The sequence below is a fragment of the Pectinophora gossypiella genome, chromosome 4 (assembly GCF_024362695.1).
Source record: "Pectinophora gossypiella chromosome 4, ilPecGoss1.1, whole genome shotgun sequence".
NCBI classification, from domain to species: Eukaryota; Metazoa; Arthropoda; class Insecta; order Lepidoptera; family Gelechiidae; genus Pectinophora; species Pectinophora gossypiella.
In genome coordinates, this window is record NC_065407.1 from 10,181,192 (window position 1) to 10,198,013 (window position 16,822).

The 16,822-nt window shown below is 36.9% G+C and overlaps 1 protein-coding gene and 1 long non-coding RNA gene across 2 annotated transcripts; both read right to left on the reverse strand.

The window, feature by feature from the left end:
• Nucleotides 1-6,411: 6,411 nt before the first annotated feature.
• On the reverse strand, nt 6,412-9,402 carry LOC126366109 (uncharacterized). The gene is made up of 2 exons (XR_007566311.1): nt 8,522-9,402; nt 6,412-6,754 (listed from the first exon to the last, which is right to left on the reverse strand). It is a non-coding gene; the product is annotated as an uncharacterized LOC126366109 (long non-coding RNA).
• Nucleotides 9,403-12,251: 2,849 nt separating this feature from the next.
• On the reverse strand, nt 12,252-16,465 carry LOC126366089 (ADP-ribosylation factor-like protein 1). The gene is made up of 5 exons (XM_050009021.1): nt 16,267-16,465; nt 15,969-16,185; nt 15,374-15,485; nt 14,488-14,706; nt 12,252-14,107 (listed from the first exon to the last, which is right to left on the reverse strand). The coding sequence occupies exons 1-4, from the start codon at nt 16,268-16,270 to the stop codon at nt 14,497-14,499; spliced, it is 543 nt and encodes a 180-aa protein (XP_049864978.1). The 5' UTR covers nt 16,271-16,465; the 3' UTR covers nt 12,252-14,107; nt 14,488-14,496.
• Between the last annotated feature and the right edge of the window lie 357 nt (nt 16,466-16,822).

Consider the following 16,822-nt stretch of genomic DNA (forward strand, 5'->3'; position numbering starts at 1 on the left):
GCAGGCGGCGCGCGGTATACTGCCGCGGCCCGCGCCCGCCTCTCCTATAAATTCTTTACAAGACTCGTGCCTGAGCCTGGCCCTGTACACTCGAGTGCAACTTGTCCTGCCCTTTGGAGCTTCGAGCTTTTTCGGATAAGTTTAACTTTACCAAATTTGTTACTAAAACTTAAAATTGATGGAAATAACCTTTAGAATAAGTACTGAAAATTTAAATAAATATTGTACTTACTTACATATAAATATCAAAACAGTGTTTTTTCTTGGCCACTAACATTCGCAAGATACAGGCACGTAATTTACAATCCAGCGATAACGATAATAATATTATGAGAACATTGCCTTTGTTTGCATTATTCGATTGTATTCTTACTTGTGAATCAATCTACTACTACTTACTATCTACTTGATAACGTGTTTATTTCTTCAATATATCAATGCAATAATTATAGAACAGATAATACATTATATAAGTACTTAGGTGCATTTTAGAAAAGTGATATTGGGATAGGGGACAACACACGAAAGTGTGTATGGACTGTGTGAAGAAGTATAGTGTGAAAAGTGTGAGTACTGAGATGAAAGGAAAAATAATACATGTTTTACCGACCCCACTTATTTAGAGCAGGAGAATTTTAGAACAGAGTTAATGACACCTAACTTCATAACGATGCGGCATATTATTCAAGAAATTTACAAGACAGAAGCCAAAAGATTAGTAAAATTTGAAGAGACCACGTGGTTTTTAATTAAAATATTAAGTATGGGAGTGTACAGGCGATGGCTGGCGCGCGCGCCGCGGTCGTCGCTCGGCAACCAGTCCGACGGCATCCCGCCCCGCGCCCCGCTCCCAAACTTTACACCCACCGCACCAAACCCTGCCTTATCCACCTACTACTAAGACTACTTTTAACAACTTCAAACCACTTACAACCTTTCAAAAACACAGGAGTTATCACTATTTCGTACATGCCATACAGGGTTCTCTACATATTTGTGAGGGACAATCGCATGGTGGACCATATCGGGGAGTGGTAAGGCCCAATTTGGCTGTGAGGGAGGCTGCAGGAATGCACCTGCCGGCTACCGGGCACCGCATCTCAACAACAATATTTACTGACTTTCGGTAACTGAGCTCACGCACGTGGTTTGCGGATAGTGTCGGCTTGTAGGAAACCACTAGCTTTAATTAAGATATCGCTACGTGACAACCGTTTATGGAAAGCGGGAAAAACTTGACTTCGATGATCTAAATACCCCATAAAAATACACCTAACACTGCAATTTGGAATGAGATATTATAATTTATTTACAGTTATACTTAGTTAGGATTTACTTTATATTTTCAAAGATATCGTAAATGTTCATTTCTCACTAAAATGCCTACGTGAAAGTGGGTGAGAGCCCTCAGCGCTCTCCATCTGAGGCAAAACCAAACCAACAAATTAAAAAAAAAAAAGTAAAACGAAGTCTACACTGTGATCGATATTGGGTGCCTACTTAAAGCATTGAGTACTAATCACACTATTAACACATGATTAAAACTCCTAAAAATAATTTGAGCCTCTTGCCTTCTTAGATATGTGGATCAGTGAGCTTCTGGTGTAGTTTTAGTGGGTAGTGTGTCCTAAACGTCCATATATGGAACTGTCATTGGCCGAGAAATTTTTATACTCTACTTACCTTCATAATATTTTATCAACACGTTATATTTTGTTCAATTTGATGTCTGCTTCTTATCGTGTGGGTTGTGAGGTGGAATACCAACTCGTGTAACGACTACATACTTACATCAGTAAGTAGTAACCGGGACCAACGGCTTAATGTGCCTTCCGAAGCAAGGATCATCTTACTTTCGGATAATTAGGTGATCAGCCTGTACTGTCCTAATGAAACTAGGGATCACAAAGTGATTTTTGTGACATGCCCCCACCGGGATTCGAACCCGGGGCCTCCGGATCGTGAGCCCAACGCTCAACCACTGGACCACGGAGGTCGTTGATGTATTTGATGTCATTATTAGTATTGGTGCACAAAATTAGGACGTCACACCCTAGGCACCCTAGCACCTATCACGTCGGTCTAGAAGAAAGCTCGGTGTGGTGTGGGTACTTTATTCGTCTTGCGATGGATGTACCTCTGACTACCCCAATTGGGATGTAGTCATGAGCTAATGTTATGTTAAGATTACTTTCGGCCTTTAGTTTTATGTATGGAACCGCAAATTCATATAAAAGACATCAACGAGCGAAGTCTGATTTTAGAAATAAAATACTCACAATGCAAACTTTTTGAGTACTTACTTTTTCTTTTTTTTTCTTTACTAGAGCTGTGCATAATATTCGGTTGAAATTTACCTAGTATTTTGCCTATTTACGCAGATCATTTTTGTTTTGGCTTTACTTGGCTTAGAACTTTATAATATTTATCTAATATTAAAGGTAGAATAATATAGACCAACAGCAATAGGGGTCCATTTGCACTCTCCATCCCCGACACTGCCTCTTCTCAAAAACCCCATTACTCGTTATTTGACGAATAAAAACCATATACCAACAATAACATTAAAACATCACGTCATTTATTCAACTGCAGATATATTAGACCAATATATTGAATATTTGTAATTCGAAATGTATTAAACTGTTAACAAAACAGAAGACCAATTATTTAGACTTTCGATCCCGCACCAATTTTAACAGATCGCTAATGGTCGGAAAAGATAATTATATAACACGATTATCGAGATTATCAAGAAGATTGTGCATGCTCAACCGACAGGACACATTCAGTTCTACCTGTTCTTTAGACGGCGTAAAAGATACATGGATAATATTATAAGACATTTTAGTAGTTGCAAGTTTTAAAGCATGCGTTTTTCCAGTTAAAAATGTCTTTAGTTATGGGGGAAAATTGCTTTTAATTTTATCACTCGCATCCACAAGGCCTTTCTTCGTTAACGATGCATGGTGCTAATTGAGTGCCTTTCGGGCAGATGGGGATCCTCTTTTTCTTATCTTCTGGCTCGGCAGACTTTTGGCCAAAGAACCTCCACGCCAGATACAAAAGTCCAGCTCCAATTATTACTCCTCCTGAAACAATATCATCCCCCTAGCATTATCCCGTTTTCCACAGTGTCCGCTTACCTAACCTGAAGATGTGACAGGGCCGTTTGTTCACAGAAGCGACTGCCTGTCTGACCTTCCAACCCGCGAAGGGAAAACCAGCTCAATACAGGTGAGGTCACATAGGTACCTCCGAAAATGCATTTCTCGGGAATGTGGGATCTAGCACGCGATTTAATCATTTATGATTAAACATGAATTCGTAACAAATTCGACAATAATTGGTTTAGGCCTGTGCTGGATTCGAACCTGCGACCTCAACGTGAGTGGCAAGCGTTCTACCAACTGCTCACCTCCTGAAACGATATGTAATGTCTTAATAGGTACCTATATAAATAATAAGAGACTTATCAAAATAACGGCATCCGTGGACCAGTGGTTGAGCGTTGTGCCCACAATTCGGAGACCCTAGCTTCGAATTCTGATGGAGACATATCACAAATCATTTATTCACCCGATTGTCCGTAAGTATGATGATCGTACTTCGGAGGGTATGTTAAGCCGGTGGTCCTGGCTTTTGGCGGCTCAATAACAAATAGTCATTGCGCAGAGAGCGTAGTCCAGGTACCATGTGGTGCATATTGAAGCTGTTGTATTGTTGTAAAGTCCATCGATGGTCACATATATACATAAGCCGACGCCCGTAATCCCTACTTAGGTGGTAATCCCTACAAGTAATCAGAAAATGACTTGCAGCCACTTTTGATAAGAAGTTCCACGATATCGTGAACCGTATGGTGACAGATGTACGGCCTGTATAAAGATCCATCATAATAAAAAGGCACAATCCCTCCAAGTATTACGACATGCCTGGGAAATTAGTTGCTGAACGCTTCCAGTTTATTCGCCCCCAATTCAGCATATCCATCGATGATCAGAGATATACTTACAAAACTTGGTGACTCACCTATGATGGGTATCAAATTCTCGTTACCATCTCCGCCACCTCCCGACCGCCGTCTTCTGTCACCCATAATAATTAAGATGTCGTTCAAAAGTTTTTTCACCATGCAACTAGCCAGTTTGGAAAATGTATCTTACTGATATTTTTGTTTTCCTAATTATCTAAACATCTTTAATTTTTGTATTCGTCTATATGACCATTATGATGTCAAAGAAGACATTTTTATTCGTGACAGTAAAGAAATCAAAGAGAATGCTGTTTAACGGAAATGTATTTGAAACAAGAAGTTCCAATATTTAACAATGGTTTATGGGATTTTGTTAATTTGTATACACTTGTGATAGTTATTATCTACTCTACTTGTGAGAGTTTAAGTCGACGAGCTTATAACAATATGATGCACGTCATATTATCCAAAAAATACCTATACATTTCCCTCTCTCGAATTGGATGAAGTGAACTTAACAGGAGATGTGTCAGTCACACCCACAAGGGCTGTCTTGAACGACACACTTTCCATATTGCGTCTTCTTTCCCGGACAAAATGGGAAGCCGCTGGATTTTGCCTTAGGCGGCGCCGACTGTCCGAATAGTTTCCAAGCTAGGAACAATAGACCCGCTCCGATTAGGACCCCACCTGCAATGGCAGAATCTAGTCAATAGTAAACACCAGCAATAATGTTCAAAAATGTGTGCGTAATGAATCCCTTAGATCTACAATGCAGATTAGGTATGTGTCCTGAATTTTATCAGATCGGTGCATGTAACAGCATTTTGGCTTTTCCGTTATCTAAGGAGGCCAAGATGCTGTACAATTTGGTCAAGCGGGGTTTGAAATTGAGATGTGAGTGAATACTTGGGTATTGAGATGTGAGGGAATACTTGTGAGTGAATACTGGGTTTCAAGCCTTGTTTTACTTTTTTCTATGAGGCAATATTGAGCGGCATTGTCACTTTTGAGACAAAGCTCATTAAATAAAGATTAAAAAAAATGTTTAAAAATACTTTGGAAATGATAATGATAAAAAGTAAGTACATACAAAAAAGGGTAAAAGTAAGTAAAGGATAAATGTAAAAGGGTAAATAACCACTAGTAGGTGGAGACTTGTAATTAGCCTTTAGCTGATGTTTTCCACGAAATAAATACTTACTAAGATTTTATACAAATTATGTTATTTCCGAAAAGGTACAAGATTTTAGTAGCCTTAACGAATCTCGTTTTCAACCGAAATTTCCTGATTCATATAGCCCTTATACCGCTACCATACTTACTACTAATTTAAAGAAGCTATCGATCATACATACATAACGGAACGGTACATCTTAATCGGTGAAGAATAAAAGATCATGAGCAAGCCAGCGTACCAAAAAGAAAAGTCGATAGCAAGAAAAAGCGGCAGGTGATTAAAAAATACACTGCGGTCCTTGTGTCACTGGCTTGCTTCTCAAACGGGGAGCGCGGGTTTGAACCCGAGTACCCGACTTGCACCAATGAGGTATTAATTTATCTTATGTGCAATTTTCGCATTTTGTGCAAGTGTGCAATTTTGCTCGAAAAATTACATGAGGGTGATACGGCTCACGCCCTATCACTTTGGTCTAACAGAAAGCTCAATGAAGCGTGGGTACTCAATTCATCTTGCGATAGATGTACCTGTGACCAGCCCAATTGGGAATATAGACGTGAGCTTATGTGAAATTTTCAGGTAATCCGTAAGAAATATCTGGATTATGCTCTATAGCTCTGGGTATTTGGGAGGAAACCTACTAGTGCATGATAATATTTCATTAATAGTAGTTACCTATGATAGGAATCAAGTTATTATCATCACCGGACCTTCTGGAACTCATTTTACGTAAATACGTCACTCTTTAATTTATTTGGTGGCAAAACTAGTAGCGAACGCTACATTTATTACTTTAACATTTTTTTATGAAAGTATAAATTAGGTACTTAATGTTTTTACCAAAGATTTTTGCTTTGATGTGCAATTTGAAATATGTCAAGGAGAGCAAAGCGCATATTACATTTTTTTTTCCCGGTTGCATTTCTATAAAGTGAGGCGTGAGGATGATATTATTTATTATCCAGTCTAGTCTTTGGTCTTCATAGAGCAACAAGCGGTCCGCGGAGGTCCGTGTTGCGTTATGTTGGTCTTGTGTTAAAATAAACTTTAGACAAAAAAGAAGTAATGCTTTCCAGATCATGCACTGTAGTACCTATAAAGATTTACAATAGAGTTTCTTCCAGCAAGTTACTTGAAAGAGAGTATTGCAACTAATCTAAAATACAATTATCTATTAGCAATTCGAATATAGTAAAAAGTGTCTTCAGGAATAAATAAATCAAGGGCTATTTAAATCGTAGAAGAAAACAAAATGCACAGTTTCGGTTATAATTTAATTCTAAAATGTTTCTTGGGGACAATGACAATAACAAAAGACAGGACCCGTTTAGGTCTTCCTTTACAACGAGCCGTTAGACAATTGCATTGGCAACATTAATCATCAATTGAAACAAGGTTAATTATCAACTAACTCTTTAGCTGAACGAGACGAGAGGCGTGTGTTCAATCTAGGTTACAATCACATGACTTCATAACAACGCAGCCGCTGGGTGGCGGACCATTTGCGTCTATCAATGGGTTATATGCCTTTTTCTTTTTTTTCGGTGTTAACATCCTATAAGCGAAATACAGCAAACCAGTTCCTATTATCAGGCCCCCTGAAACGATAAAACGACGTTAATATGATTGTCAGTTTGTATTTTAAGACGGAGACAGGGTCAAGTCGTAAGCTTAATTAGAAACCTTTACGGATTTATTCTTCGTAGGACCGATCAGGTAGCATTCTCTTATAACTTATCATTATTACCACTACCTATATCTACTGAGCACTGATTTTCAGAACATGGTGAAAAATTTACAGACCAACAGAGACTCGGGTGTTTTTATCAAACTTATCTATCATTTTTATAATTTTGACAAAATTCTATAACTTATTATCTAATTGAAATTATCTTTGCTAGCATAAGTACGTAGGACAGTTTTGAAAACGTTCAATAAAAGGGGTGATATGACTACGCCTTTCTTACTTATTTGTTTCTAACACATGTGATTGATTAAACCATTGTGGACTATAATTTGGCTGGCAACTAGGTTTCAGTAATTCATTTGATTGACTTTTCTGGTGAAGTATCTGACTATTTTAGGAATCCTTGCCTTTTCTAAATCAATGTTTATGTACATTTGGTGAAAGTGATTTCTTCTAATTATATATAGGCCTAGTGATATGCTGTTTAAGCTTAGACTATTTTTTAGGAATTTGTTCAAAGTAACCAAAGATTACGGGAACAGGACTTATAAATCAAACATAATATTATGGAATGAAATATAATAACATCAAAAATATATATTACGAGTTATCGTTGTTACAGTTTTATAGTTTTATTGCAGGGCATCGAATAAAGAACGCTACTTTCAAATAAATAGAATTTAGTACATGTCATTTTTCTGACGAAATTTTGTGTATTCCGACACGGGATTGACTAAAAACCAAGATACAAAGAAACTGATAAATTTTCCCTATTTACATCCGCAAGATGTCGTGCATTTGTCCCCGCACCCGCAAGAATTGTACGTGGGTACATGGTCCGGTGGGGGATTTGTACAATTTTGTATAGTGCAATGTTTGGGCACGCAACGTAAATGTTTCGTCCATACGTAGTATAGTATTCCAGATCCTATTGTCACCGCCCCTGCAACGACGGAGCATTGTTAAATCGAGCAATTTCAACAACAGGACTCTACAGGTGTTTCGGTTAAACGTGTTGACATAAATTCCACTGTATTTCACATTAGTTTGAGTAAAACGTTGCAATGTGTACTTAGTTGCATGTTAAGGCATTGTTTTAGGAAACTAAGCTTTTTGAGCTGGCATTGAGAACGTTGGTAGACTGACCTAAGATGAGGTGCAAACTAGTCTCCGTGGCGCACCGGCGGCACCACGTCCCTTCCCTTGGCCTGCCACCAGGCCGCGCCAATCTTCTTGAGCTCATAATTATCAAAACCTCAACTCAAGAGTTTATTTAGTTACACGCCTCTGGCCTTTACAAAATTAAGGTATAAAGAACAGAAGACACCAGAGTATTGCCCTAATCGTTACACTGGCAAGACCTCATGCGGATAAATTTTCCCGGCGGGGGCGGTAGGCATTCTTTCGTATTGCAACGAAGTTGCGGCTTAGATTTGAAAAATATCTTCCAGACGTAGTACAGTATTCCAGATCCTATTATCACACCCCCTGCAACGACGGAGCACTGTTAGATCGAGGACTATCAACGAGAGGACTATACCCTTAAGATATTTCGAGTAAAAGTTGTTGAAGTGACTCAGGACAGTTTCAGAGTAAAATGCATCGAAGTTTTAGTTGTTTGTAAAGTCATCAAGGTGAGCTTTTTGAGTTGGTATTGAGAAAGTATAGGTTCACTGACCTAAGATGGGGACCAGACTGGTCTCACCGCCGCCCCGACCCCCTCCACCACCGCCAGCCGCAGCCGCTGGTCTTCTCTGGCTCATAATAGAACCTCCTCAACTCTCAATTTGTCTAGGTACACGCCCTTTAACAAATGAGAATATTAAGTGAACATATCATTTTTTCCCATAATTTTTAAGATACACATTATTTTTGTTGTTTTTGATTCAAGTTACATTGGATGGATGTTGTCAAGTTCAAAGAAAATAGAAGTAAAATCGTGTCAAAGTCAAGATGAAAGTAAGAATTGCCAACTTGAAAGAAGGCAACATGGCAGAAGCCACACCTACTTTTTAAAAAGAAAAAGAAGCCAGCGTTTTAAACCTATACTATAGGTTTCATTTAAGGGAAGGATTTCATTTGACAAAATAGTGTTTTTTTTAATATCTTGTGATCTCTTAATGAGTAACAGAAATTGAACTGAATTTTGAATTTGGTAATATTTTAAAACTTAAGATTAAATTACGAACATTTATTATAGTATAGATTCTATAAATTACAAGAGTCCCGAGCTTTGAACGAAAATTTTTGATCATAGAAATCCTTGGAATAAATTCTGGACTCGTTAGTGGATTGTATGACGGCAAAGAGAATATAAATCGCAACAGTTTTATGACGGATTATAATCAAAATGAACATCAGCCGTAAAGACTAACAAAAAAATACAATTTTATTTCAAAATGATATAATTTCCAAAACCTCTCTTGCCGTAAATAAACTACAATATGAAATATTTGCATTGATCTCTGCGACAATGGTAAACTGACACCATGAGTTCCACACCACAACCGCGACGCAGACCTAGTAAGTTGGCTTCAATATTTTTTTAGTTCATGATCTGATGTACCTAATTTTAATTTTCACGAGGAAGCGTTCTTTTTTCGGTAATTCAAAAAAAAATAGCGACGGAAAAATAGGCTTTTCAAATGGTACAACCTACCCCGCTATTTGCTAATTCATTTACGAATAGGTAACACAGTTTGGAACACTTTGAATTGCGGCAAATAATTATTTCTTAAACCTTATCGTACAAATATCTTCCTAAGATTACTACGGTATAAAATATACAGAACGACAGAAGTCATCCAAAATCAATTCCGCCACATCCTATATTCTATTTGTAACTCGCGTGTTTGACCAGGACTACAGGAAACCCAACAGGTTTATTAACACGCCCAGTTGCATAATTCGCAACGCTTTACGCCTTACTTCCTATATTGTGTCTTTTATTGTGTAACATTCCGATAACAATTGCTTTTACATGTATCATAAGTAAGACTGCCCTCCTCAAATGAATCTATGAGGAGGGCAGTCTTACTTATGATTGCTCAATTTAAAATCGGGAATTTGAAACAACGGCAATTTTAACCGTAGATAGAAATAAATTTGTGTTTGTTACACGGACGTGGAATTCGGAGTACAGTGATGAGATGTATCGGTTTGCGAATTCGTCCCTGAGTAGTGAGTTAAGGAGGTGCTGCTGGTTTACGTTGGCGGCTGAGTAACGGGATTGTTGGTGGTGTGTGTCAGGCTCGCGAGGCCGCTGGCGGGGGCCGGACATGAAGGTATGGCTGCCGATCATCGCCGGCGTGGCGCTCGTGGTCAGCTTCGTCGCGTTCCTACTCCGCCTCATCTTCCGGCGCAGCAACAGAAACTGTCCCAGAATCAACCGCAACCGACTTAAGTGGCCGATAGAACAGAAGTCCTGGTTTTCATTTAAATAACACAAAAGCGAAGGCTAAACAAGGGTTCTTTGATCTGTGTCCCGCGACTGACCCAACGACGCAACAAAAAATCCTGTTTTAGTCTTCGCTTCCCATTTTGAATATCTAAAACTGAAATAATCCTGTAATTAAGTTTACATAATAAATATGTTTATACATCTTATATTAAACAATGTACACAATGAAATGTCGATATAAATTAATTCCAAAATATAGTTAAATAAAAATGGTCGACTTACCTATTTTGGTTTCATTTATTAACTCACCTCCAAGCTTTCTTAGTACAGTTATAAAGTATATTTAACTTATTGCTTAATATCCCTGATACCTGGAACTATATCTTCTTAATTTATCGTAGTAGGTTGTAGGTACCTAACATTTTCTTCACGCGACAACAATACGTAAGTGCGCGCGGCGTTCAAGTCGTATACAGATTGTTAGTGGCATCGTAACGAATACTAAGGATAGATGGTTCAGACCATGATTCTGAGTTAATATCAAGTGGAACTTTCCGTCGCAAAATTCATGTATTTTTTATTTTATTATCACTTAGTTTTCCGGCTACGTGGTTGTCTTGTGTCCAAATACTGACCGAGTACTTGGACACAAGACAATGACAATGATAATGTATTATTTCCAGGACAAGCCTGGCGTGACGAAGACGAGGAGTTGGCGTGCCCCAACGAGCGGCTCAAGTATTGGCTGCCGATCGCCGCCATGTTGACGCTCATCGCCGGCATATCCACCCTGCTCTTCCGCCTCGTCACAGACCACAACCGCAACCAAAAAACACATTCCCGGGCCAAAACGCCAAAATTGAAAAGCACTCGAAAAAGTATATAACTTCCAATAAATAACTTTATGAAATAGAAATTTGGTATTTTCTTTAAATTATTTTCAATTCACTCTTGTAGAATGGAGGCTCAGAAAAACTAGAGATATACAAGATAGTGTTCAATGTAATGAAAGGAGACTAGATAAAGTAACACCACAACGGCTTCAACACCAAATCTGGGCAATGTTTCACTGATGAAGAATGAACTTGGAAGTGTTTTTTTTTTTTTTTTTTTTTTTTTCCTTATTCTCCTTATATGTATTATTATATTGTATAGGCTATTTGTATGTATGTATATGTGTGTATGTATGTATGTGTATGTATATATATATATATATTATTTATTATTACTATTTTCTTATTTTATTTTATTTTTCTTTTTATTATTGTTCGTGTCATTATATGTTTATTGCACCAGCCCGTGCTCCAATGCATTAACTTCTTTCACCCTAAGGTTGCCTGGCAGAAATTGCTATTTAGCAATAAGGCCGCCTATTGTACTTATGTTTTTATTCGTATGTTTATGTCCTTTGTATATGTCATTGTGCAATAAAGTATTATTGATTGATTGATTGATTGAAGAATGATGGTAGAGCTGAAAGCTGTACGAAATTGGAAGATCGAATAAGAAAGGTTGAAGTGGCTAAGGAACTAAATGTTCGAATCTGTTAGTCGACACGACAAATTATACGGGAAATTCCGCATAGGTAATTTCTTTACCTGTTTACAAAAAAGAAGATAATCTTTTGACGTTCAAAATATTACGAAGACAAAACAATAAAATGCTGTAAAGTTTCGCCTACAACCAAAGAGCGGGTACAGAAGCAAACACGATACGCGGAAAAATCAAGCAACATACATTTACTATGGAATCACTCGAATTCATTTACAACGAAAGAATAGGCGGAATGCCACGCCCGCGTGTCCATTTTCCTTGTTCCAAAAAGGCCTCACAAATCTCACCATGAAAAAGTTGAATGAAATCTGGGGGGGGGGGGTTAACATCGACGAAGGTCATCTAAAAAGCAATATTGCTTTTTAGGTGATTTGGCCTTTTAATCCCTCCGAGCAAGTTTTACTATGATACGAAAAATAAAGGTTCCTTATTTTTTTAAATGTAGACAAATAAAACTGGTCCAAATTTTTAATACATGATAATGTATTTGGAACAATCTTCTCTCTTACCGCAATAGAATATAAATTAGCTTGGTGAACGTCACTGATACAAAATATATATCAATAATTATAATAACTTATGTCCACGCATCCGTCGCCACGCGCCCTGATCTACGAAACAATTTGAAAAGCGTCGCCGCCGAACCGTTCACAGATTCACACAATACATGAGATGAATATGAACCGTAATAAAATTATACAACATTTTCATTGCATTATTCCTTATACTAGGAGTGAATCTTACTGAATGTATAGACAGAACATAGGCTGTAACTTTAAGTACAAAATGTTGACTTGCAATAGGAGAAACAGTTGACCACTTTTTTTTAGATCTGAATAGGGTATTTAAGGTCAAAGATAAATTAAATAAAAAATGTTAATCTAGGAAGCCAGTCTAAGATGATAAAAATTAATCTCATTACTTTTCGACTTATTTTCGAATTTTATTTATGAATTAAGCAACAATGAGTACGGCGTTTGACCGCTTTTATTGATAACGTCACAGTATTTCCATACAAACTCCAAAGAAAACTTTTGACATTTTGCAAAAAGTATCCCATTTGACTAGGTTGTCAAGTAGCCTATTAGCTACGCTCTTATCATTAATAACGCGGGCCCCAAAACGAATGTACGTACTAAATACTTGATGGATAAATAAATCTAACAGTATATAAATACCATTTGCATTTGCGCTATTTAATAATCTGTTTGTCTAATGAGCGGCCTATGTTCTGCGTTACAATATTCAAGTACAAAACACAACTTTAAATGCATTGAATTTGCTCCAATAATCTAAAATTCATAAAATTGTACCTTATTCCAAACTATTTTATGAAGTAGGCAAAGATAATACAATGCAAATGCCACTAGCGCCACGGTTTCATGTAAAATACACCTAGCGGATCAAACATGAAACATTTGATATAAAATATAACTAAAATCATAATTTGCACTATGGCTGTCTATTTTATGAAAGACAAATACTACTTTCCATCCGTAAATTATTTTTAAAGATGTTGGAGAGAGCATAGCAAACCAAATATGACTACATCATTCAATTCATAAATGTAAAGTTGCTCATGTGTAACAGCCTCCGTGGCCTAACCTTAGAGCGTTGGGCTCACGATCTGGAGGTCCAGGTTCGATTCTCGATGGGGACATTGTCGAAATCACTATGTGAGACTGTCCTTTGTTTGGTACGGACATTGTAGGCTTGAATCACCTGATTGTCCGAAAAAGTAAGATGAATTCGTACTTCGGAAGGCACGCTAAGCCGTTGGTCCCGGGCTACTAGCCCAATCACCTTCACTAACCCGCAGTGGAGCAGCGTGGTGGAGTATGCTCCATACCCTCTCCGGTTTATTGAGGGGAGGCCTGTGCCCAGCAGTGGGACATGTATAGGCTGTTTATGTTTCCATGTGTAATTTGATTTTTTTAAGATTAGATTTCTACATAGGAGTAAATTGTGAGCCAGATATTTGTGTGCGTTAACTGCATTATTCTATAGTATTATTTTACGAAGTCTCAAATACATGCACAGTCCGAAACAGTAAGTTATATTTTGTTAAATAAATTCTGGAACTACTAGACCTGTCACTGTATGGTATACAACCTCTTTATAATATTTAAATAGGTATATAGATTAAAACCCTTAACATTTCTGCGTCCGGCGGGGCGGCGACACTGTACACTAAAACTAATGGCGTTATAGATGACTATCTATCTTAATTTTTTATATCGTTATCTCTTCCTCACATATACACTCGCAGTACAGCCCAATCTTGCCTCTCTTTCCTTCTTCAGATAACCCCTGAAAAAAAATTGCAAAACCATTAAAACAAAGATTTACTTATTTTCGATTAGGTTTTCAATTTTATTAATTCACTGATAAAATATTTTTTGACTTATTTTGAAAATTGTATGGTACAGTCAGTCTTATAGTCAGTCAGGAATCTTATACATAAATAACTCCGAAAAAAAATTAATATGTTCTATAAAATACAATTTAAATACATTGTCAGCTGTTAATTTCTCTTGACATTTGATTTTTAGTGCTGAAGGTACTTCTTTAAATATTATTTAATTGAAAATTACCACGCATGACTGTCAAATACTCTGGTACATAATTAATGTTTTTTGTGTTAATTTAGATTGTAATGGAAAATATGTAGCTGAACAAAAACACCATACCGATTATTGTTATTTCCTAGCTTGCAGCGCATTTGAGAGCCAGTCCATTGCCTGGTCGAGCCCCTCCCCGCGCACGGCTGACGTCTTGAAGATCTGGAAGGTGCGGTCGCGCAGGGCGTCCAGTCCCAGGGCCTGGTGCACTTCAGCCACCGTCAGACACCCTGCCATGTCTTGCTTGTTCGCTAACACCACCAGAATCGCGTTTGCTAGTTCTTCTTCCTGTTATTGATTTAAAAAATATAGTTTTGTGGTATAGTGGTGTAGCACTTGAACAAACATTCAGAATTCTAGGTTTGATTCCCAGTTAGAAGCAGTTATAGATTGTTTAGGCATTCCTTCAAATTACATGTATAGGTGCTTTATTGGGATATTATCAATGTGAATAATGAATAAATTGGTAAACAAACACCAACAAGTTGCATTCAAAACTGTTTTAAAATTATTAAATAGCATTTCTTTCTGTTCTTTCTCAAACGAGGTAAATAGTTTGTTAGACTTTTGCCTTACGGTTAAGCATTAGCATTTAACCATTAGCTACATGTTAGAGATACTATAACGGTATTCATGATTTATCCTATAAAAGTAATTTTGTCTATCTTATTATTTTTATTATCACGTCAATGACAAATCTAGCAGACAAAACATTTCTTATTTTACTTTAACTGGTCTAAACATAGTCCTTCACTTACTATAAATGCAAAAAAGAGACAGCTAGTTTTAAAAATGTCATAATTGTGTTTGCCAGAATCTATATTTAAATCTCAATTTTCATCCAACCAAAACCAATCAACCATGCCTTGAGTGATTTGCTTCACTCAACTAAATGCCTTGAAATTGCATTATGCTCACAAACATAAAGAAAACAATTGTACTATGATCTACTTACTCTTAACATATGCACAAGTTCATCTTTGGAAATTCCTATTCGATCTCTGTCTGCGGAGTCTACCACATAAATTATTGCATCTGTATTCCCATAGTAACATCTCCAATACGGCCTGAAATAGATTAAATACAACTTTTTATTCTACTTTTTCTTCGTATCAACAGTGGCTGCAAGTTGTCTTTGATTACTTGTGGCTCTGCCCACCCCATTAGGGATTACGGGCTTTATTTATTATTTATTAGGGATTTATTAGTTTATGTATGTATGTTTTATTCTACCCTTTCAGCTCTTTTCGAGTTGTATACTAAAGCAATTTAACACATAGAAAATAAACATGATAAACTAATTTACATTCAGTATTTATTCAACTCTAAGCAAAATCAAAACAAAGATGAATGAAATGAGAGGAAACCAAATCAACAACAATCTTTAGGTTTGGTAAGTTAACATGTTTTTGGTTTCAATAAAAGGTATTTGCAGGTACTGACATTAAATCATAACTACCTATGATAAGAACTATTAGTTTTGATATTCACACAAAGTAACAAGCATTCTCATAGGGACATAACCTCAATAATAAAACTATTTATCTCACCTAATACTGGTCTGCCCACCCAAATCCCACACTTGAAACTTTAGGTTCTTGTACGTGACTTGTTCTACATTGAATCCGATGGTAGGGATGGTGGTGACCACCTCCCCCACTTGTAGTTTGTACAGGATGGTCGTCTTCCCGGCACCGTCCAATCCGAGGATCAAAATCCTCATTTCTCGCGCCCCTAGCAACCCTCTGAAGTAACTAAATAGGCCACCTACAACCAAATTATGATTACGTTACAAAATCTTACGTTACTAGCTAATAAAATACATTTTATGGCGACAAACTCACTTACCCATTTTTTGTGATAAGCTTAGCCTACTAACACATTAGTTTTATAGCTAAGGAATGATTTTGCAGTTACCTATACACATTCAAATATTTCTACAGTGTCTATAATTCTAATATTTAGCTTCCAATTGTTGTAAATTTTCACTTATTGTGACGAAATACAAGCATTTTATCGAAAATCGTAACCAACCATTTGACGTGTAAGCAAGCACTCATTTTTTTATTGCCAGAGCAAAAATTTGGTCCCTTCTACGAAAACCACTTTGAAGAGTAATTTATTCAATAAATGTTACGCGTTGGAGCAAATTTACTTCGTTCATTATTAATATCTCTAAACGTGTACATAATGTAATCGGAAATTAAGTACTTAAATTATTATTAGAACTTTCAGTTGTCTTTTTAATTTTTATGTTGCAACATTATGTATTTACTTTTTTTAAATTAGGCAAATGCAACGTACGTAACAGATCTTACAAGAGTTATGAACAACTAAACAATTATCTTATTTCATGATCAATTTTTTTCCCATAAGATATCTATTAGGTACCTTTTGTTAAATT